Genomic DNA, 23640 nt, shown 5'->3' on the forward strand with positions numbered 1-23640 from the left:
ATAGTTTTAACTAGTGGGCCGCGACCATTGACACTGGTGATCCCTGTGTGTTCTGGACGAGTGGATTCTCTCTGTCACCGTGTTAAGACCCCATCTTTCATATCCAAATGAGAGTATTCCTTCACGAGGGGATATGTGCATGTAATGTGCGATAGCGGCAGATTCATGTTCGAAGTCAGCTACACAGGCCAGTTGGTACTGTGCTGATTCCGCCGGATGTTCACCGTTGTGAAGCGGTGTTGACGTCTTGTTTTCTCTTTTCTCTTAAAAAGTGAGGAGGGGTTCAGAACGGCGGCCTGTCTGGGTGAGTGTTATGTCATTGTTTACATGTTCATAGCTTACGGTTAGCCAGTCAGCTGTTAACTGCTGCGTTAGCCTGCTGGATCGCTGCATGGCCTGCTTAAGGCCTGCTGTTAGCCAGTCAGCTGTTAGCTGCGGGGCTAGCATGTCGTGGTCGCTGGGTAAACGTTAGCTTGCTGCTAGGGCCATGGCTGGCGCGGGGTAGCTTAGCTTCTCGCGCGCCGCCGGAGCTCGCTTCTGATCGCCGTTGGCTTGATGCTATTCTGTTGAACGTGCTTTGATTTTAACATGTTTTACACTCTTGACCGCGACGTCATCCTTGACAGGGGATGTTTCGTCGACCCTGCCCTGGGCCTGGACGGGGATTGCGTCAACAAAGAGGACTGTAGCGACTGGTTGGAGCGGCGACGCTGCCCGGATCGAACAACACAGGTCGGCTGTGTTCTACGGTGTCTTGTGACTGCACTTCGCTGATCTGCGTTCCGGGTAGGTACGGGGTTGGCCAGACCTCATAACACGTCTTCTGGTTTTACTTTGCTAAATGTATTGTGAATAACGGTGTTTTTTCCCAAAACGTGTGTTGTCGCAATGCATTTAGGATACGTTGCGGGTTATGTGTGAGCTGTTTTTGTCACTGGCAGTTAGCTTCTCCGTGCAGATCGTGATGTATTGATCTGGTTGTTGTGTGAGAAACATCATGGTGTTTATGTGTACCGTGTACTCACTACTAAGGCAACTAACCTATGAAGCTATGCTTGGTGACAAGTGAGTAAAAGAATGTTCTTTCTCAGACTGTAATGACAATGAACAGTGTGTTCACACATTAACAGGTTTTCCTGTTTTAACTGGCCGTATTGAGGGTAAAATAGGAGGATTGTGTTTTCCCCCCCGGTTCCCTGGGGACTTTGTCACCTCCTATCAGACATGTTGTGCATTAATTGTGTCTTTTGTGTGGTAGGGATACGATGTAACTCTTAGCTTGATTGCTGAGGTTGTGCTAAATCTGCTGGAGAAACTTATTTCCTAAAGGGAAATTGGTTTGGTTGCTGTCATGTGTGCTTAGCAAGGCCTGTGGTCGATACTAATCAAGAATGATGTATTCTCTCATTGTGAAAAAAACGGCGTTCCTCTGTTGAGTGTTTTTTGCCATTTTTTGTAGGTGATGATGGGTTGTGTGTGTCATGTGACCTACAACTGGGTTGTACTGGCCACAGAAGCACATGTGTATGTTGGACCGGGGTTCTTAGAGCCCTCTCTATTCTGTGTTTTTCCTTAGTAGAAATCAGATAGCAGGTTAGCTCATGCGCTGTGTGGAGCTGTGAAACGCTTCATAGAGCTGACTGTGTCATATTCTCTTTTTGTCGTTACGTCGTATCATGGGTGTGGGGTCGTAAAGGGGTGAACTGGTAACCTTTCCTCTCCCCATTGTTCTGTCGGTCAGGGGTACACCCCCTGTCCTTCAAGGTTACCGTCACGTGGCGGTTCGGCACGTTCGGGGGGGGGGGGGGGGGGGGGGGGGGGGGGAGTTCCTGGTCCCACGGCCTGGTATATTGGGCGTGTGCACCGCAGGAATTCCCCCGCCATAGAGTACGTCACCGTGCGCGTCTCTGTTGGTAGGACTTCCGTGTGCTGTTCAGGTCCATGTGATGGATCTGTTTTCAGGGGGGGTGGTCAGGGCTCCTCCTCACCAAGCGCCTATTCAGGCCTTCTGTGAGTTCGGACTCCTTCTTCCATGTGAGGAAGCCTCCATCAGAGTACAGAGCCTTCCTCCTCAGATTGTCAAAGTGAGTGGACCCTCTAGAAGGGTCCTTTTTCTATTGTATGTATATTCGATTCAATTCGTTTGTTGAGTGTGTATGGGTTCAGTGCCTCTTCCCCGGAGGCCCTAAAACCATTTTTTTACATGGCTCAAGGTGCAATATATTCTTTTCAATCTGTACAGCTCGCGTGGGAAGTCTCTCTGGGGATCCCCGTCTCTTTCCTATGGGAGGGTGGTGGGATGTAAAAATGTGAACATTTTTTACCCCGGCTGTGTAGACTGGGATACATACTGTTGATGCTTCCTTCTTTCTATTCCAGAAGTGTTGGAGTTAGGGAGTGTCACACCCCTCTTGTCGTTCCCCTGGGCGCCTTGGGGATTCAATGACAGGTCTAAATAGCCTGTTCATTGATGGGGGTGTGTCCCGACGCACGTATAGTGCTAGCTCGCTGTAAACAGGCGATTGACTGGCACGCCTTGGTTGCTTGTGGTTGAAACAGCGTTTTTATAAAGCAACTGAGATGGGGGTTTTTCCTCTTCCGACGACCACATCCCATGACCTGGGTGGGTTGTCGACGGATTCTCGTTCATGTCTGGGGGATGATGACGGGATGGATCTGAACATATGTAGTGGGGTCTCACGCCCTTGGGGTGGGCCACCAGGCGCGGTTCGTCCGAACGTCTGGGTGGCGCCTTCTTTTCATGTTAAGATCAACACGCATATCTGCCCTTCTCCTGGAGTAGGCATGTCGGCGTGGTTAGGGCACGGGACTGGTTCTGGTCACGCTGGTCCAGATCAGTTGAACCCGTTGTCCGCCGGGGATGCAGATCTGCTGTTCTGGTACCCTGAGGGACTTGGGCTTTTTTCAGGGGGAAAAATGCCAGGTCGGTCTGGGTGTCACAGGGTTAAGCGCTATGGAGACCCTGGTTGGGTATGTTTTTACTCAGCACTGTCGTCATGGCTTACAGCCATGCCATTCTGTACGCGCTCGATCTCGTCGGATCTCGGCCGCTACACAGGTTGGTCCTGGTTAGTACTTGGTTGGGAGACCGCCGGGGAATACCAGGTACGGTGTGCTTAGGGGCTGGTTCTCCATTATTTTTCGCTCCTCTCTCACGCATGGCGAAGAGGGGCCTGTGGGGGTGGTTTTTTGACCTCCTCTGGTGACCCTGTGCTTCCCGTACCGCCAGGCCCGGTCCGAAGTGATGTTTGCGACCCGTAGGCCTGGGTTAACCCTTTTTGGAAACTGAAACACTTGTACTGCGGTATAGCCGGTGTATGCCCGCAGGTGTGTTTTGGAGTTTTTTCTTGGGGGGTTATAGGAACAACCACCGCATTGGGTAACACCGAGGTGGTTGATTCCCTGGTGTGTTGGAGCAGTGTCAACTCCCGGGTTCACCGTTTGAGGGTGCCCCTGCACGTTCATGACGTCTGCCAATCGTGTCAGCCTTCTCTGCCTCGACCCCTCTGGGTGGGGGTTTTTGAATGGAGGCTTGGTCATGCAACACCGCCAGCTTACGCTCCTTCCGCCGGGGCGGCTGTGTTCAGCTGTCCCCTCTGGCGCCTGTCTCGTCCGCAGTCTCCAGGCTAGGGTTAACAGCCTGTTGCCTGGTTTTTCCCCGGTGCGCTGCCTGCTTCCGTTGGTTAATCTTTTTGTGTGCTTACGGCCATGCTGACTGCCTGTTCTGCAGGGTCAGTGTGCCAGGCGGTGTACTATTGGGGGGACGGGGCCCGCTCGGCTTACGGCCATGCCAACCTGAACACGCCCGATCTCGTCCGATCTCGGAAGCTAAGCAGGTTCTGGCCTGGTTAGTACTTGGATGGGATTCCGCCTGGGAATACCAGGTGCAGTAACTGAGGGGCCTTTGTCCGAATACGCTGGCGATGTGGGGGGCGGGGCACTGCGTGCCCACCTGGTGGGGTCTTGATGCTGGCATCATGGACTTCTCCGGGCCCCCATTCCAGGGAGTCCAGTCCTTTTGGTGGGTCTGGGTCTTCCTTCGCGCTCCGCTGCTACGGCCTTGCCACGGGGTTGGGTTTGCCCTTGGCCCCGTGATTCTGGGGGCAGTAACGAGGTTGTTCCTCCGTTCGTTCCCGGGTGGCATGCGGGTTGTGCGTGTGTGTAGTCGTGGGGTCAAGCCACGGTCTGCTCACCCTGTGCGTTAAGTTGCTTGAGTGCCTCTTCGCACGGTCGGGTCCGTCGCCTTCCCGTTAAGCCTCTAATAGGGGGGATACCCTCCATTAGGGGGGGTCGGGGGGGCTCGGCCCTCCCTGTTCTGATGGTTTTGGGGGGCTGTCAGCGGGGTGTATTTGTCAGCCAAGTGGCTCCGCTTGGCCTCCCTTGTGCAGTAGCGATGCCAAGCTAAGCCACTAACGATACAGAACGTTAGGTTATGACTATAACCAAGTTCTGTTAGTTAGGGGCGATGCTTGGCATCGGACGGCCGCTGCAGCCCTTGTCCTCACCTTGTGGTGAAAGCTTGGGAAGGAGGAGAGCAGGTGACCACACACCTGCTTATGAAGGTAAGCTGATGAGGGGTGTGGTCAGACTAATACTGGTATTAGAGGTACATTTGTGGTTTATTCAGTACGCGTGCACGTACGCGAGATAGTGCAGTAGCGATGCCAAGCATCGCCCCTAACTAACATAACTTGGTTATAGTCATAACCTAACGTTATTGGGCGTCAATCGCTGAACGCCAACAACGAGTATACTCGTTATTTGAACGTTATTTCTTTTATTTGATATTTCTCATTACAGGCACACAGACTCTGGGTTAACATGGGGAATCAGCCTGAGAATGTAAAAGTGCAATACCGGCCGCATTACACTAGACGGCGATATCGAGCACCCTTTGTAACCTTGCATCCTGGCCTGTGGGACGGCCAAATGTCTCGGGTTTCATTTCTGCTTCTCGGGCGAGGCGAGCGGTTCTCCCGGTTCCATTGAAGCGCGTCAAATATTCCCGATCCATATGTTGTGGTGGATTATGCCGTGGACCAAATGGACATTGGATATACCAGATTGCGATCAAACAATTGGAATATTATTTTTGGAATACTCCCGATCACAGGTAACGACGATTTGACATCAATTTTAACTTGATCCTGCAATGCAATGATACCGATTGGGCTGATAAGCGTTTTTAGTGTTCAATGCGAATGCCGTTACTGACAATCAAATAATCAGAAACGACCCCCCCTCCCTTTCATGCATTCATGATGGAACATAATACCTATGATAAAGATTCGATTTTGGGATAATAGCGTGTACAGGCAAGAAACGGCAACGTCTATAGTGAAATTGACGTGTAGGTCTATAACTCAGCATTTCATGAATTACCCTAGACCGCTCTAAAACCATACTTATATTCACCACGGTATAACACGGGAACGTATGGATGGAAAAATGTATTCTTTTTCACATATTGAACGATAGATAGGTGATGTCAAATGGGCCATAGTATTGTATCCATAGCTATAATATAGAATGTAGTTATAGCTCTACAAACAAGGTGATGCACTCCTATCTTTTAAAGCGTGGCAGTGCTAGAGCGGGGCCCGTCTAATCCCCGGCAGTCAATGAGTTAATCACTACACTACACTACATCTCTGGGCACCAACAACGGCCATCTTGACATTTGACATTGAAAGTACTGTAACAAGGGCGGCTAAGTGGCGCAGTGGGCAAGTACAGCAGAATCAGGAAGCAACGGGGGCAGCGTGAGCCTCCCACGCGTTACTCCTCGCCGCTGAGAGATCGCGCTGTGCAGGTGAAAAGATGCGACAGCTGCCTCCTCGTGTACCGGAGGGGACTTCGTCCACATTGCAGCCAACCAGTGGGAGGCATGGTCTAACAACGTTCAAGACAGGGGAGGGAAGAATTGGATAATACGAAATTGGGATGGGAGAAAAATAGAAAATGGGGAGAAAAAGTAGATACAAAAAAAAAGTACTGTAACAAAAGCCTTGGGGTGTCCAGGTGGTTTACCAAACTAGTTTCAAGTTTCTTTAATAGTTGTCATACAGAAGTACAGAATACTTTCATACAAAATGCTTCTTACTGTTTCGCTCCAGAGACTGTGCTAGACAAGATAGTATCAATAACATAGTATAGCATGTAGTTTAGAAGAAGAAAATGAGGTCACAGTCACAACTAAGACACATCCTGGGTTTGAATCCGGTCTGAGACCATTATTGCATGTCATCCCTTCTTTCATTCTCTCTCCTATGTTTCTTGTCATTCTTTACTGTGCTTTCCAAGAAATACCAGAAATACCCTTTAAGAAAAAGTAATGAAAGACTGGTCTTATATCTTCCGTGCCTCTGTCTCTCTATACCTGTATATTTATGCTCTGTCTCTATGTATGTCTGTCTACATGTAGATTACTGTATGTTTGTCTGTCCATCTGTCTGTCTACCAATCTATTTATCTGTCCATCAATCTATTCCTCTGTCCATCAATCTATTATATTCCTCTGTCCATCAATCTATTATATTCCTCTGTCCATCAATCTATTCCTCCGTCCATCAATCTATTATATTCCTCTGTCCATCAATCTATTCCTCTGTCCATCGATCTATTCATCTGTCCATCAATCTATTCTATTCCTCTGTCCATCCGTCCATCAATCTATTCCTCTGTCCATCAATCTATTCCTCTGTCCATCAATCTATTCCTCTGTCCATCTGTCCATCAATCTATTCGGGTCCTACTAATCACCCCAAAGTACCAGAAAATACCAGAAAATACCAGAAACTACCCCAAAATACCCCAAAGTATACCCCAAAATACCAGAAAATACCCCAAAATACCAGAAAATACCAGAAACTACCCCAAAATACCCCAAAGTATACCCCAAAATACCAGAAACTACCCCAAAATACCCCAAAATACCAGAAAATACCAGAAACTACCCCAAAATACCCCAAAGTATACCCCAAAATACCAGAAACTACCCCAAAATACCCCAAAATACCAGAAAATACCAGAAACTACCAGAAACTACCCCAAAATACCCCAAAGTATACCCCAAAATACCAGAAACTACCCCAAAATACCAGAAAATACCAGAAAATACCAGAAACTACCCCAAAATACCCCAAAGTATACCCCAAAATACCAGAAACTACCCCAAAATACCAGAAAATACCAGAAACTACCAGAAACTACCCCAAAATACCCCAAAGTATACCCCAAAATACACCAAAATACCCCAAAATACCAGAAAATACCAGAAAATACCAGAAACTACCCCAAAATACCCCAAAGTATACCCCAAAATACCCCAAAATACCAGAAAATACCAGAAAATACCAGAAACTACCCCAAAATACCCCAAAGTATACCCCAAAATACCAGAAACTACCCCAAAATACCCCAAAATACCAGAAAATACCAGAAAATACCAGAAACTACCCCAAAATACCCCAAAGTATACCCCAAAATACCAGAAACTACCCCAAAATACCCCAAAATACCAGAAAATACCAGAAAATACCAGAAACTACCCCAAAATACCCCAAAGTATACCCCAAAATACCAGAAACTACCCCAAAATACCCCAAAATACCAGAAAATACCAGAAACTACCAGAAACTACCCCAAAATACCCCAAAGTATACCCCAAAATACCAGAAACTACCCCAAAATACCAGAAAATACCAGAAACTACCCCAAAATACCCCAAAGTATACCCCAAAATACCAGAAACTACCCCAAAATACCCCAAAATACCCCAAAGTATACCCCAAAATACCAGAAAATACCAGAAAATACCAGAAACTACCCCAAAATACCCCAAAGTATACCCCAAAATACCCCAAAATACCCCAAAATACCCCAAAATACCAGAAAATACCAGAAAATACCAGAAACTACCCCAAAATACCCCAAAGTATACCCCAAAATACCAGGAACTACCCCAAAATACCAGAAAATACCAGAAAATACCGGAAAATACCCCAAAATACCCCAAAGTATACCCCAAAATACCAGAAACTACCCCAAAATACCCCAAAATACCAGAGAATACCAGAAAATACCAGAAACAACCCCAAAGTATACCTCAAAATACCAGAAACTACCCCAAAATACCCCAAAATACCAGAAAATACCAGAAAATACCAGAAACTACCCCAAAATACCCCAAAGTATACCCCAAAATACCAGAAACTACCCCAAAATACCCTAAAATACCCCAAAGTACCAGAAAATACCAGAAAATACCCCAAAATACCCCCAAAGTACCCCAAAATACCCCAAAGTATACCCCAAAGTACCAGAAAATACCCCAAAATACCCCCAAAGTATACCCCAAAGTACCAGAAAATACCCCAAAATACCCCCAAAGTACCCCAAATAGTGTGTAATAGTGTAATAGTAGTAATAGTGTGTAATAGTGTAATAGTGTGTAATAGTGTAATAGTGTAATAGTGTAATAGTGTGATAGTGTGTAATAGTGTAATAGTGTGTAATAGTGTAATAGTGTGTAATAGTGTAATAGTGTGTAATAGTGTAATAGTGTGTAATAGTGTAATAGTGTCTCTTAAAACCTGTCTTAGGGACATACAAAGCTGGATGGCCCTCAACTTCTTACAGCTAAATGAAAATAAAACGGAGATCATTTTGTTTGGCCCCCCCTCTTCCACCAAAACACTCTCCAACAGCCTAGGACAATTCTCCACCCACCTCAAACCCCACGTCAAGAGCCTGGGTGTAATTTTTGACCCAGAGCTCAAATTCGACCGTCAGGTAAATGCCGTAGTCAAATCATGCTTCTTTCAACTCCGCAACATCAGTAAAATAAAACCAATCCTCTCACCCGTTGACCTGGAAACGGTAGTCAATGCATTCATAACCTCACGCCTTGACTACTGCAATGCCCTCTACACCGGCATCAGTCAGACAGCCATGTCCCGCCTCAAAATGGTCCAGCACTCTGCAGCTAGGTTCCTTACCGGTACCAGAAAGAGAGAGCACATCACACCAGTCCTAGCCTCCCTACACTGGCTCCCAGTCCCATTTAGAATAGACTTTAAAATCCTCCTCCTCACCTTTAAAGCACTATCGGGTGCAGCACCCTTATACATCACCGAACTTATCACCCCCTACGCAGCACCCAGGTCACTAAGATCCTCCAACCAGGCTCGGCTGGTCCCCCCCCGCACCAGACTCAAAAAGAGAGGCGATCGCTCCTTCAAGGCCGTGGCCCCCAAGCTATGGAACCAGCTTCCCCTGGAGATCCGATCTGCCCCCTCACTGGAGACATTTAAGGCCCGTCTAAAAACCCACTTCTATTCCCTGGCCTTCAATAAACCCTGATTCTCCCACACCCTAACTCACACACTCCCATGTAATTTTATCCTGCCCCCTCCCTCTTGTATCTCTTCTTATGCTCCTCTGTCCCCTGTGTGCTACTGTACTTTGTGTTCCCCTATCCGTGTGTTGTCCTACTGTCCTACTCTCTGAATGTACTGTCTTGTCCTGCTGTGCCTTTTTGTATTTTTGTATTTGTGTATTTTATATTAGGACATTGATTTTAAGCTCTGATTGTACAGCACTTTGGTTGGCTCTTGGGCTTTTAAACGTGCTATATAAATAAATTACTTGACTTGACTTGAGTGTGTAATAGTGTGTAATAGTGTAATAGTGTGTAATAGTGTAATAGTGTGTAATAGTGTGTAAAAGTGTAATAGTGTGCTAGTGTAATAGTGTAATAGTGTGTAATAGTGTGTAATAGTGTGTAAAAGTGTAATAGTGTGCTAGTGTAATAGTGTAATAGTGTGTAATAGTGTGTAATAGTGTAATAGTGTAATAGTGTGTAATAGTGTAATAGTGTAATAGTGTGTAATAGTGTAATAGTGTAATAGTGTAATAGTGTAATTTTGTGTAATAGTGTGTAATAGTGTAATAGTGTGTAATAGTGTGTAATAGTGTAATAGTGTGTAATAGTGTAATAGTGTGTAATAGTGTAATAGTGTGTAATGGTGTGTAATAGTGTGTAAAAGTGTAATAGTGTGCTAGTGTAATAGTGTGTAATAGTGTGTAATAGTGTGTAATAGTGTAATAGTGTAATAGTGTGTAATAGTGTGTAATAGTGTGTAATAGTGTAATAGTGTGTAATAGTGTAATAGTGTGTAATAGTGTAATTTTGTGTAATAGTGTGTAATAGTGTAATAGTGTAATAGTGTGTAATAGTGTAATAGTGTGTAATAGTGTAATAGTGTAATAGTGTGTAATAGTGTGTAATAGTGTAATAGTGTAATAGTGTGTAATAGTGTGTAATAGTGTAATAGTGTAATAGTGTGTAATAGTGTGTAATAGTGTAATAGTGTAATAGTGTGTAATAGTGTGTAATAGTGGGCATGTGTGTGCGTGCGTGTGCGTGTGTGTGCGCGCGTGTGTGTGTGCGCGTGTGTGTGTGTGCGTGTTGATGTAAATGTTTTATCTGTATTTTATTGTGATGTTCTTTTTTATGTTGAAACTTTCTGCTGCCTTGCTTGGCCAGATCGCTCTTGAAAAAGAGATTTTAATCTCAATGATGCTTATCTGGTTAAATAAAGGATTTGATTGATTGATTGGTTGATTGTGTGTGTGTGTGTGTGTGTGTGTGTACGTGTGTGTGTGTGTGTGTCTGGGTCTCTAGCACTCAAGATGGATTCCAACTTGTATGGCATCTTGATGGAGGAGCTGTGGAACAAGGGAAACCAACCAGGGGGGGAGAGAGAGGGGGAGAGAGAGAGAGAGAGAGAGAGAGAGAGAGAGAGAGAGGGGGAGAGAGAGATAGAGAGAGAGAGAGAGAGAGAGAGAGAGAGAGAGAGAGAGAGAGAGAGAGAGAGAGAGAGAGAGAGAGAGAGAGAGAGAGAGAGAGAGAGAGAGGGGGGGGGGAGATGGAGAGAGAGAAGGGGGATAGAGGGAGATGGAGAGAGAGAGAGAGAGAGAGAGAGAGAGAGAGAGGGGGAGATGGAGAGAGAGAGAAGGGGGATAGAGGGAGATGGAGAGAGAAGGGGGAGATAGAGAACGGGGAGAGAGAGAGAGAAGAAGGGAGAGAGAGGGAGGGAGGGAGAGAGAAAGATGGATAGAGAGAGATAGAGAGAGAGAGGGGGGAGATGGAGAGAGAGAGAAGGGGGAGAGAGGGAGATGGAGAGAGAGAAGGGGGATAGAGGGAGATGGAGAGAGAGAAGGGGGAGAGAGAGGAAGAGAGAGAAGAAGGGAGAGAGAGGGAGGGAGGGAGAGAGAAAGATGGATGGATAGAGAGAGAGAGAGAGGGAGAAGAGGGGGAGAAGGAGCTATTTATATAGCTCTTTTATCCAAAACGCTTTACAATTTATGCCTCACATTCACTCACACACCGACGGCGGAAGCGACCATGCCAAGTGCCAATCTGCTCACCGGGAGGAGCAGGGCTTAAGTGTTTTGCTCACGGACACTCGGACACGCCGCCGGGAGGAGCCGGAATCGAACCGGGAATCTTCTGATTAACCAGACGAGCGCTCGGCTCTACCTCCTGAGCCCTCTACGTTTTTTATGTCTCACTCTTTGTCTCACTAAACCTTTACTGCGTTAATCCCTTCCTGGATGCAGCCAGAGTACAGAGTCAGTCACTACAGCCATAATGTGGAGACACACACACACACACACGCACACACACACACACACACACACACACACACACACACACGCACACTATTACACACTATTACACTATTACACTATTACACACTATTACACTATTACACACTATTACACTATTACACTATTACACACTATTACACTATTACACTATTACACACTATTACACTATCACACTATTACACACTATTACACTATTACACTAGCACACTATTACACTATTACACACTATTACACACTATTACACTATTACACACTATTACACTATTACACAAAATTACACTATTACACTATTACACTATTACACACTATTACACTATTACACACTATTACACTATTACACTATTACACACTATTACACTATTACACTATTACACACTATTACACACTATTACACTATTACACTATTACACACTATTACACACTATTACACTAGCACACTATTACACTTTTACACACTATTACACACTATTACACTAGCACACTATTACACTTTTACACACTATTACACACTATTACACTATTACACTATTACACACTATTACACTATTACACACTATTACACTATTACACACTATTACACTATTACACTATTACACACTATTACACTATTACACACTATTACACTATTACACACTATTACACTATTACACACTATCACACTATCACACTATTACACTATTACACTATTACACACTATTACACTATTACACACTATTACTACTATTACACTATTACACTATTACACACTATTTGGGGTACTTTTGGGGTATTTTGGGGTATTTTCTGGTATTTTCTGGTACTTTGGGGTATACTTTGGGGTATTTTGGGGTATTTTCTGGTACTTTGGGGTATACTTTGGGGTATTTTGGGGTACTTTGGGGTATTTTATGGTATTTTGGGGTAGTTTCTGGTATTTTGGGGTATACTTTGGGGTATTTTGGGGTAGTTTCTGGTATTTTCTGGTATTTTCTGGTATTTTGGGGTAGTTTCTGGTATTTTGGGGTATACTTTGGGGTATTTTGGGGTAGTTTCTGGCATTTTCTGGTATTTTGGGGTATTTTGGGGTAGTTTCTGGTATTTTGGGGTATACTTTGGGGTATTTTGGGGTAGTTTCTGGTAGTTTCTGGTATTTTGGGGTACTTTGGGGTGATTAGTAGGACCCATCTATTCCTCTGTCCATCAATCTATTCCTCTGTCCATCTGTCCATCAATCTATTCCTCTGTCCATCAATCTATTCCTCTGTCCATCAATCTATTCCTCTGTCCATCAATCTATTCTTCTGTCCATCAATCTATTCCTCTGTCCATCAATCTATTCTATTCCTCTGTCCATCAATCTATTCTATTCCTCTGTCCATCAATCTATTCCTCTGTCCATCAATCTATTCCTCTGTCCATCAATATATTCCTCTGTCCATCTGTCCATCAATCTAGTTATCTGTCCATCAATTCATTTCTCCACCAATCTGTCCATCAATCTATTCCTCTGTCCATCAATGTGATTCTATTCTATTCCTCTGTCCATCAATCTATTCCTCTGTCCATCTGTCCATCAATCTATTCTATTCCTCTGTCCACCAATCTATTCCTCTGTCCATCTGTCCATCAATCTATTCCTCTGTCCATCTGTCCATCAATCTATTCCTCTGTCCATCTGTCCATCAATCTATTCCTCTGTCCATCAATCTATTCCTCTGTCCATCTGTCCATCAATCTATTCCTCTGTCCATCAATCTATTCCTCTGTCCACCTGTCCATCAATCTATTCCTCTGTCCAGCTGTCCATCAATCTATTCCTCTGTCCATCTGTCCATCAATCTATTCCTCTGTCCATCTGTCCATCAATCTATTCCTCTGTCCATCAATCTATTCCTCAGTCCATCTGTCCATCAATCTATTCCTCTGTCCATCTGTCCATCAATCTATTCCTCTGTCCACCTGTCCATCAATCTATTCCTCTGTCCATCTGTCCATCAATCTATTCCTCTGTCCATCTGTCCATCAATCTATTCCTCTGTCCACCTGTCCATCAATCTATTCCTCTGTCCATCTGTCCATCAATCTATTCCTCTGTCCATCTGTCCATCAATCTATTCCTCTGTCCACCTGTCCATCAATCTATTCCTCTGTCCATCTGTCCATCAATCTATTCCTCTGTCCATCAATCTATTCCTCTGTCCATCTGTCCATCAATCTATTCCTCTGTCCACCTGTCCATCAATCTATTCCTCTGTCCATCTGTCCATCAATCTATTCCTCTGTCCATCAATCTATTCCTCTGTCCATCTGTCCATCAATCTATTCCTCTGTCCATCTGTCCATCAATCTATTCCTCTGTCCACCTGTCCATCAATCTATTCCTCTGTCCATCAATCTATTCATCTGTCCATCTGTCCATCAATCTATTCCTCTGTCCACCTGTCCATCAATCTATTCCTCTGTCCATCTGTCCATCAATCTATTCCTCTGTCCATCTGTCTGTCCCTCCAGTGCGTCTGAGTGGGAAGAGCTCAGTGCTGCAGGTTCTCAGTGGAGGAGTGTGGAGGACAGTCTGTTCTGAGGACTGGAACAACGTCCTTGGCCTCTCTGCCTGCAAACAGCTGGGCTACTCCAGGTAGGATACAAAAACATTATATAATACTATGTAAAGGTGCAATCTGTAATCCAAATGTAATTACATGGGTAGCCCCTACCACTCAATGTCAAACCATGGATTACAGTAGTAAACCAAGCATATACAAAGTGGGTCTTCTACCATGGCTACATCTCTGTGTGTGTGTGTGTGTGTGTGTGTGTGTGTGTGTGTGTGTGTGTGTGTGTGTGTGTGTGTGTGTGTGTGTGTGTGTGTGTGTGTGTGTGTGTGTGTGTGTGTGTGTGTGTGTGTGTGTGTGTGTGTGTGTGTGTGTGTGTGTGTGTATAACTAGCAGAGATTCCAATTTACATTTAGTCATTTAGCTGAAAGCTTTTATCCAAAGCAACTTAGTTCTGTACAACAAGTCAGCAGGAAGGGTATAACTCTGGCAGCTAAACATTGTTCGTCAAACAGTGGTGAAACTTGGGTGCTACAGTCTTGAGTGCATAGTAGTAGAGACATAATTTAGCATAGTAGGTAGTAATATAGACAAGGTAGATTCCTTTGTAGCAAAGTGCATAATAGTAAAGATAAGTCAATATCTGGGCCATACTTTAGCAGATAATGGGTTAAAATCATGCAAGTTACATCTGCAGTGTTTCCTTGTTCTTGTGTGCCTGTCACAAAGATATAGTGTATTGCCTTAGTTAAAGATATAGTGTATTGCCTTAGTTAAAGATATAGTGTATTGCCTTAGTTAAAGATATAGTGTATTGCCTTAGTTAAATATAGTGTATAGTTAAAGATATAGTATTACTGTATTGCCTCAATTAAGATATAGTGTATTGCCTTAGTTAAAGATAGTGTTACTGTATTGCCTTAATTAAGATATAGTGTATTGCCTTAGTTAAAGATATAGTGTTACTGTATTGCCTTAGTTAAGATATAGTGTATTGCCTTAGTTAAAGATAGTGTATAGTTAAAGATATAGTGTTACTGTATTGCCTTAGTTAAAGATATAGTGTATTGCCTTAGTTAAAGATAGTGTATTGCCTTAGTTAAAGATAGTGTATTGCCTTAGTTAAAGATATAGTGTATTGCCTTAGTTAAAGATATAGTGTATTGCCTTAGTTAAAGATATAGTGTTACTGTATTGCCTTAGTTAAGATATAGTGTATTGCCTTAGTTAAAGATATAGTGTATTGCCTTAGTTAAAGATAGTGTATTGCCTTAGTTAAAGATATAGTGTATTGCCTTAGTTAAAGATATAGTGTATTGCCTTAGTTAAAGATATAGTGTATTGCCTTAGTTAAAGATAGTGTATTGCCTTAGTTAAAGATATAGTGTTACTGTATTGCCTTAGTTCTGTGACATAGTGGCTCCGCTCAGCGTCACTCATGCACTATCCTCGCATTTGCACGCGCACTGAATAAAATTCCACAATGTACCTTTATCCCAGTATTCGTCTGACCACACCCCTCGTTAGCTTACCTTCATAAGCAGGTGTGTGGTCACCTGCTCTCCTCCTTCTCGCTTTCACCACAAGGAAGTGCCTTCGGTAGATCCCACTTGACGTGTTGTTAGTTGAAAAGAGTTGAGACGTGTTTACATTGTACTTAGTTTTTTCTTCTCTCATAACTATTCAAAGGAAAAAGCTAAGTCATAATGTCTACTTCGGAGAGTAGACCCACTCTTCACCAGCGGTTCTCCATTCCCGCCTCTGTCGTGCGTACTGGTGCGGGGCTGCTGCCACTTTCGTGGTTGCCGACCCAGCCCAGGAGACAGCCGATGGATAGTTTGCCTCTCCGAGGAGCCGAGGCATCGGTGCCGTCGCCCCGGCGATGGCATGATCTCGACTCTGGTTCCTCTGGTTCCAGGGAATCGTCCGTTGTTGAGCGGACGGTTCTTTTGGTTCCGGAGGATTTGCGACGCAAGCTTTTCGCGTCTGCCCGTTCACGTCGCAAGATGGTGGCATGCAGACACGAACGGCCTGGGTTTGGGGAATTGCTGGAGACCAGCAAGGATGCGTCGGGCTCTGCATGTCCGATGGAAACTGAGGATTTCATGGAAGAGTCGGACGGATTCTTGTTTGAAGGCCCTGTGGAGGCGAGTATCCCTCCTGTCCAGGAAACACCGGAGGGGGGAGAAATGTCTCCTTGGGGCGCCTTGTTCGAGGATGTCGGGGAACTACCTCGGCCTCTTCGGCAGGATGCCCTGCTATCAGCCACATAAGACTGTGGCTCCTCAATTGGTCGAAGCCTGCTGCATGTGAGGGATGCGGGTTCGGTGGAGGAAAGTCAGCAGGGGGAAGCTGCAGGCTTTGTTTCCTGAGCTCATGGCGGTAGCTGCCGCTGCAAACGGCGTGCCGCTGCCGCAGCCATTGCCTGCTCCTGCCCCCGATGATCTCATAGGTCATCTCTGGCAGCGTCGCCCGGTGAGAGGGGTGGACGTTGTCTACCCATTTTTCCCCTCAATGGGGGCCTATGTTTGTCAGGGCCAGGCGGTGTCTCACATCATGGGACTTACCCCCGCCTACGTACCAGTTACGCGGGTGTCGGGGTTGGTCAAAGGTATGAGAGAGGGCGTGCCACGGCTTGATAGGCCGATGGCCGCTCTCCTCTGTCCGGATGTGGTGTGGGAACCATTATGCAAGCCGGTTCTCCATGGAAGATCGGCTAGGCGATTGGCATATTGGGGTGACCAGTCATTTACCGCTGGTACACAATCGCTGGCTGCGGCTTCTAACATCGCCCACCTGGCTAGATTTGTATCGGGGATAATGACGGGCGGCACGGGTCTGACCGAGGTAAAATGTGATCAGATCACCCAGGCGGCAGGAGCTGTCCTGCATCTTACCCAGGTGCAGGCCATAGCCTCGGGGAAGATGCGCGCCCTGGCCACCCTGACCCAGCGCCACCTTTGGCTGGAGCAGGCTCGAGTGCCGGAGAAGAAGAGAGCCCCTCTTCTGACGGCCGACCTCTCCGATGCTGGATTATTCGGGAAGGCCCTGCAGCTGATGACCTCAACGTGCAGAGAGATGGCAGAGGAGAGATCCGTTCTCCAACCCCATTTTCTGCCTCCCGTTCTTGCCGGTGGAGTCAGAAGGCTTCCACGACGTCGAGCTCCCTCCGCCGTGCCTACCACTGCCTCCGCCGCCACTGCTGGCCCATCCAAGAAGGCCAGGAGGAGAGACAGCGATTCTGCTGCCGCCAGCCCATCCACGACCGGAGGAGACGGTAGGGAACGCCGTGACCAGCAGCCGATTCACTACCGTCCCTCCGGGGCTTCTCGGGGTGGCAAAACCCGAGCGGCTCGAGGCGGCAGACGCGGCTAAAAGTGACTTTTCTCCCTGTGGTCCCCTCTACACCCTCCCCGGCCCCCTCATGATTTTGTGCCGTAAATAATAAATAAAAAGTTCCCTAAAAAAGGGGACTATATTATTGGCCAAACAAACTGTGTGTTTATTCACTAATACATATGATGGGGTTGCGAAATGTGAATCTGCATTATTACATTGAGAGATGTGTCGTGTTGTGTTACGATATTAAGCAAGGTCTGCAAGCATACACTCAGTCATAGAAAGGTTCTATTAGCCTGACGCTCCACATGCAGGTAGAAGCTGGTGGTATGTTCCGTTGCTTAAGCAAAGTAATGTTGAGCCACAACACTGTTGTGTTAGTTGCAGTAATACTCGTGCACACACGTTCCACGGCTTGGCCGTTACTCTCTGTCAGTGTTTTGCTATGTACGACATAGAAAGCGGGTGTAGGATTCACACACACACGACTTGTTTTGTTGTAAATCCTGTTCACATTCCGTGGGTAGCGGGCATTGTATTAGCTTATGCTATACTTTGGCTTTCTACCGAAGGTCTCAAAATGCTACAGTTGGTTTTTGGTGTATAGGGAAGAAGGGGTTGTGTGAGGGGGTGCCGAATAAACCCCTCCTTCCCACTTGATTGGTTTAGGGGATTTTTTCTCATTTCTGCTGAACCAGTCGGGGCCGAGCCGTTCAAACGTCTTGGCAGGGGGGGGGGGTTATCTTGACACGACTCCTATTACAAACAGGAGTCGTGTACAGGGTTTCCCCCCGTCATAGCATATACGTTGCTATGGCGACAGCTTCCATGAGTTGAGATCTTTACGTAAGGTTGTTGTTACAAAGGATCAGATTAAACCGAATATATATATTTATTTATTGATATATATTGCATAGTATTTGTATATCGTTTGATATCCCTTGTATATTCCTTGTACATATACACGGAATATCCCTTTAGCCTACTACAGACCATAATATTTCATTCTCCTATTGGACAGCGGTCCACCGGCGCCAGAGCCGCGCCTCCGGAGTCAGGTTCAAAGTCACCGTCAAGACATGTCTGTGCATGCCCGGCCTTGCCCAGGGATACGCGACAGAAATGAGATTGGCACTAGTTTGTTCACCGTGCATATAAATACGGCGCAGGTGAATACAGAAGCACTTAGTCTTACTTAGTCAGAAGTCTAAGAGTTACCCATTAAGTTGAAGCCTCACCCACGATACAACGTGCGGTGAAGTATGGCCTGTTTGGCCCCAGAATAGAGCATTGAGACCGCGTGCGAATTAATAACTGAATTGTCAGAGTTTGGCGCTATACCGTCGAGTGCGACATATTTCTATTAAGTCAATAATAGTCTATTTGTGTATAGTGTATCGTGCGGCTAAAGTTCTACAGTGACCAGCATCCCCAACGCTTCCTCGTATTAGCTAGAGTTCTTATCCAGGCTGGGCTGCTTTCATTGCGCTTTCACCCGAGGAGACCTAGACGAGAACCGTGTGGACATGTACACTGGATTAATCTACCCGACGACTACATAGCCCTTTGCGGCTGGAATATATTTGCTTTGGTCCTGTGATTTATGGAGCGGAGAATCGCCGACGCTTACACGTGTTGGATTTACCCCGAGAGGAGCCAAGTCGAGTCGGCGCCTCAGAGAGCCTGAGGCCGGCTAGCTTTCTTCACTGTGGAGCTACAGTCTACGGAGAACAGCTGTATTCGTCTGTGGATCAAGAGGCTATTGCACCGGCTCCTGTACCTGGAGTCTCCTTAGTCATCGTTGACCAGACTCTCTACTACCGACAGATCTTCTACCCCTGCTGGCTTACAACCAGGGGGACCCTTCCAGTATCTCCCGCTATATTACTAGTGTACCATAGATATAATTCCCTAAGATTCAGGTTGTATAATTACCTCCTGCGTAACCAGAGAATGGACATTCATTGTTGATTTGCCTACGCACATTCCTTTGCCTTACAAGTGCATTCAAAGTATAATAGAAAGTATATTATGTACCTTTTGCTCCATTAAATACTTGATTATACCTTTGTGTGGAACCGATTTCATTGTGGGAAGTGTTCATCATATTCATATATCATGTACTGTATGGCCAGTAATTAAAGTACATAAAGCGGTAGTGGTTTAATGATACCATACTTATCAATACAGTCAGGGAATTGTACCCCTCAGTTACAATTGGTCCTTCGAGCCGGAGGGTAACTAGCGTAATATTAATATAGTGGTATTAATATTGACATGGCCTATGATGAACACTCCACAAAACGGTTCTCCTAAAGTAGATCGCCCGCAGCGTAGACGGCAGACACCTCAGTACTTAGAGGATTACGTTGCCAATATACTACCTAGCCTTCTACAGACGGTAAACGCGGAAAAAGTAGATAGTAAAATTATGTCCGACCCTATCGCCCAGGCTACCCCGCCAATAGAGGCCCTAGTGGGTTCTAACGTAACTGACCAAGCTCACGGTAGGGACCAGGAGGGACCTGACACGACTTTACCCCCCGCCAAGACCGAAGAAGTAGTCCCCGGAGAGCTCCAGGATAAAGAAAGCCCTCCAGGGATGGAACTCGACCCACTACAAGAAGGGACGAGCACCCCGGAGATGGATCTCCTCGACTCGCCACCGGAGAACAGATCTCCAACGAGCACTGCCGGAAGCCGATCACCTCGACCAGCGTCTTCCCCCAGCGAGGCGGACAAGATGCTGGCGCAGGCACTCATCGCCACCCTGGCAGCCTCCACCGAACGCGATCGACTTCAGGGTGAACGCGATCGACTCCAAGCGCAACAGACGAGCGAGCGCGAACAAGCTGCAGACGAACGAGAGCGCCTTCACGCGCAACTCCAAGCGCAAGCCCTCCGTGAACGCGAACATTCTGCAACCGAGCGAGAGCGCTTCCAGGCGCAACAAAGGAGTGAAGACGACCGCATAAGACTGGAGACCAGACGCCTCCAGACGGAAGAGAACATTGAGAGAAGCCGCAGCCAATGCGCAGCGCGCCGCCGCCAATGCCCAGCGCGAAGCAGCGCGCGACGCCGCCCATGCCCAGCGCGAGACAGAGCACGACCGGCTGCAGGCGCAGCTGATGGACAAATTGATCACCATGGCGACACCCCCTCTCTCCGCACGGAGCTCCCGGAGATCGTCACGACAAGGGTCTAGGACGCATTCCCCTACCCGACCAAGCGACCCGGGACCCCGCCAACAGGAGGATCCTGTCCACGTCTCCGAACCCCCTCCCAGGCCGGTCCATACGAGACCCAGCAACCGGGAAGAACCGGACCACGCCGAGAGACTGAACAGAAGACTCCAGGTCCTCGCAGAGGAAGAGGAGGAGGAAGAAGAGGAGGAATGTCAAGCCGACCAGCAGCAACGTACTCTGGACCAGGAGGCCCAGTACAGCCCCGACCAGCAGCAACGTACTCTGGACCAGGAGGCCCAGTACAGCCCAGAAGTCAGCCCCGAGGCACTGCGCTACAAACCCCGACTCAACTCACGGGTGAGTTTGACGCACCGCCAGCCCAGAGGAACAGCACCTGGGTACCCGGCCCTTGGTACCCACCAAGTACCAGCCCAAGACGACACGTAAGAGGAGACTCGCCTAGGAGGCCTCTCCCCCAACGCTCACCGATGTGCCAGTCATCCATGGCATCGTACCTTGGCACACCGACGTTCCCGGACTTCACACACGAGAACAGAACACAGTACACAGAGCTACGAATGTGCTTAGAGACAATGATGTCCGATGTAGTTGATGAACCGTACAAATATGCTATCCTACTGAAGCACCTCAAGGTGCCCCGAGCGCACAATATAGCGCTGGCCTATGCCACCTCTACTACCCCATACACCGCGGCTCTAGCAGCACTCGACCAAAGATATGGACGCATATGGGACTACGTAATACAAGAGATAAGGCATATTGACCGCCTACCCCCAGCCACAGACAATCGCTCCCTAGATGACCTGTCTATCAAGGTACAATCCCTGGTAGGGATGCTGGGGGCGCAAAGAGAAAAGGGTATGCACGAACTGTACGCGAACTCTAATGTCGAGAGGATTTTAAAGAAGCTTCCGCCCGCCCGACAAGAGCGCTTCAGGCGGCAAAGAGACCACCGTGATCCTAACGGTCCCGAGCCATCCCTCCTAGACCTAGCCGACTTCCTGGCGAGAGAAGTCAACAGCCTACGGTTGGATACGTTTATGCAGAGCACACCAAGCTCCAGAGAGGGACCTAGGAGAGCAAACGATGGCCGCAGATTGGTGACCGTCATGCACCAATCAGAACCAGTACCGAGCAGCAAGAACCACAACACCCCCTCGATGAAAGAGGACCAGTGGAAGATTGAGTGCCAGTACTGTGAGGGAGAACATCGGCTGTACCAATGCGACACTTTCGGGAAGCTGACCACGGACGAGGTGAGTCAGTGGATCAAGGACCACCGCCGCTGCTTCCGCTGCGCGCGCAGCCACCTAGCAGCTGAGTGCCGCTTGAAGAAGAAGTGCAGCAGGTGCGGTGGCACCCACCTGGAGGTCCTGCATGACATCAACAGGCGTCAGCCAGGACAACAGAGTGGGCCCGTCGCGGTAATGTACCATGCCGAGGCGGTGGCACCAGTACCGAAGAGCCACCAGACCGCTCCCTACTGTACCTACTGCGACGGCGGACACTGGCTGGCACAGTGCGCCGAATATAAGACACTGAACCCCGTCCAAGTTGACCAGTGGCGTGAGGCGGCCCAGGCGGGCGCCACTTACCACGCAGGGGCGGCCCAGGCGGGCGCCGCTTACCGCGCAGCACTGTGCGGAGCCCACCAGAAGATCCAAGGCAACCGACCAACAGGAGTGCTCCACATTGACCAGCATAGCGGGACCCCCCGAGTGCTCCTCAAAGTGGTCAGAGTGCTCCTGAGCTACGAGGACAAGGTCCTGGACACTTACGCCGTCCTGGACGATGGGTCTGAAAAGACTCTCCTCCTCGCTTCCGCGGCAGCCCAGTTGGGCCTGCGGGGTGTCAAAGATACCATGACCATACGCACCATCAGAAGGGACCAGAAGACCATAAAAGGTGAAAAGGTCTCCTTCAAGATGGCAGCGGTGGACCAGCCCGAGAAGCAGTATAGTATAACCAACGTCTTCACCAGCCATGACATAGGCTTGACTCAGTACACCTACCCCATCCCACAGCTGATGGCTAAGTATGTGCACCTACGTCAACTACCTATACCGCTTATCGACGGCGCCACACCGACCCTGCTCATCGGCTCCGACCACGCGGACCTCATTCTCCCAATTGAGGCGGCCCACATCGGACCCAAAGGATGCCCAGTCGCGGTTCAGACCCGACTGGGATGGACGCTCCAGGGCCCCCTTTACGGACTTGACAGTCAACCCACGTCTACACGCTGCCTACACACAAAGGCGAGCGACACCGGCCACTCCCTCGTACAGCAGAGGCTATTGACATTAAGCGAGAGGCCCGTGAGAGAACCGTGGGCACCAGAGGGAGTTCGGAACTCCACCCCCCTCAGCTGCGCTTCAGACGTAGCTGACCTCGAACCCAGCACCCCAAGCGACTCCTTGACGGGGCGGCCGGGACCGGCCCCTCCTCAGACGGGGTACAGAGCAAACAAGAGAAACAGACGGAGGAGGAGGAGGCACAGCCAAGCACAGATCAAAGCAGTCTCAGGCCCGCTTCCTCCTAAGCCCCCCTTCATCCAGTCCAGTCGTCATGACCATAGACCAGTCACTACCCCGAGCTGCGTGGCCGGCCGGCCGCGTAAGCAAAGTGACCACTGGTGCCGACGGAAAGGTCAGAGTGGCAGAATTGCTCGTCCAAGGGCGGATCTACACCCGACCCGTGGCGAGGCTAATAGAACTGCCAAGGCTCCCCGATACTATCGATGACGACCATGACCCCATGACTTTGTGAACTGACCGACCCCTCACAACAGACATTGAGTAGTGGACAGTGCGGTTAATCTGTCTCTGCTTAGCTAATTAGGTGGGACTAATTAGGGGGCGGCTGTT

The 23640-nt window shown here is 47.7% G+C and overlaps 1 protein-coding gene across 1 annotated transcript in view; it reads left to right on the forward strand.

The window, feature by feature from the left end:
• The window catches only part of tmprss3a (transmembrane serine protease 3a), a gene marked incomplete at its 5' end in the record, with an annotated part of 104221 nt that overhangs the window by 12980 nt on the left and 67601 nt on the right, over positions 1 to 23640 (forward strand). The window contains one exon of the mRNA XM_084314027.1: positions 14188 to 14311. Coding sequence (XP_084170153.1) covers positions 14188 to 14311 — 124 coding nt within the window. The remainder of the gene's footprint in view (positions 1 to 14187; positions 14312 to 23640) is intronic.

The sequence above is a fragment of the Notolepis coatsorum genome (genome assembly GCF_963971535.1).
Source record: "Notolepis coatsorum genome assembly, chromosome: 5".
NCBI classification, from domain to species: Eukaryota; Metazoa; Chordata; class Actinopteri; order Aulopiformes; family Paralepididae; genus Notolepis; species Notolepis coatsorum.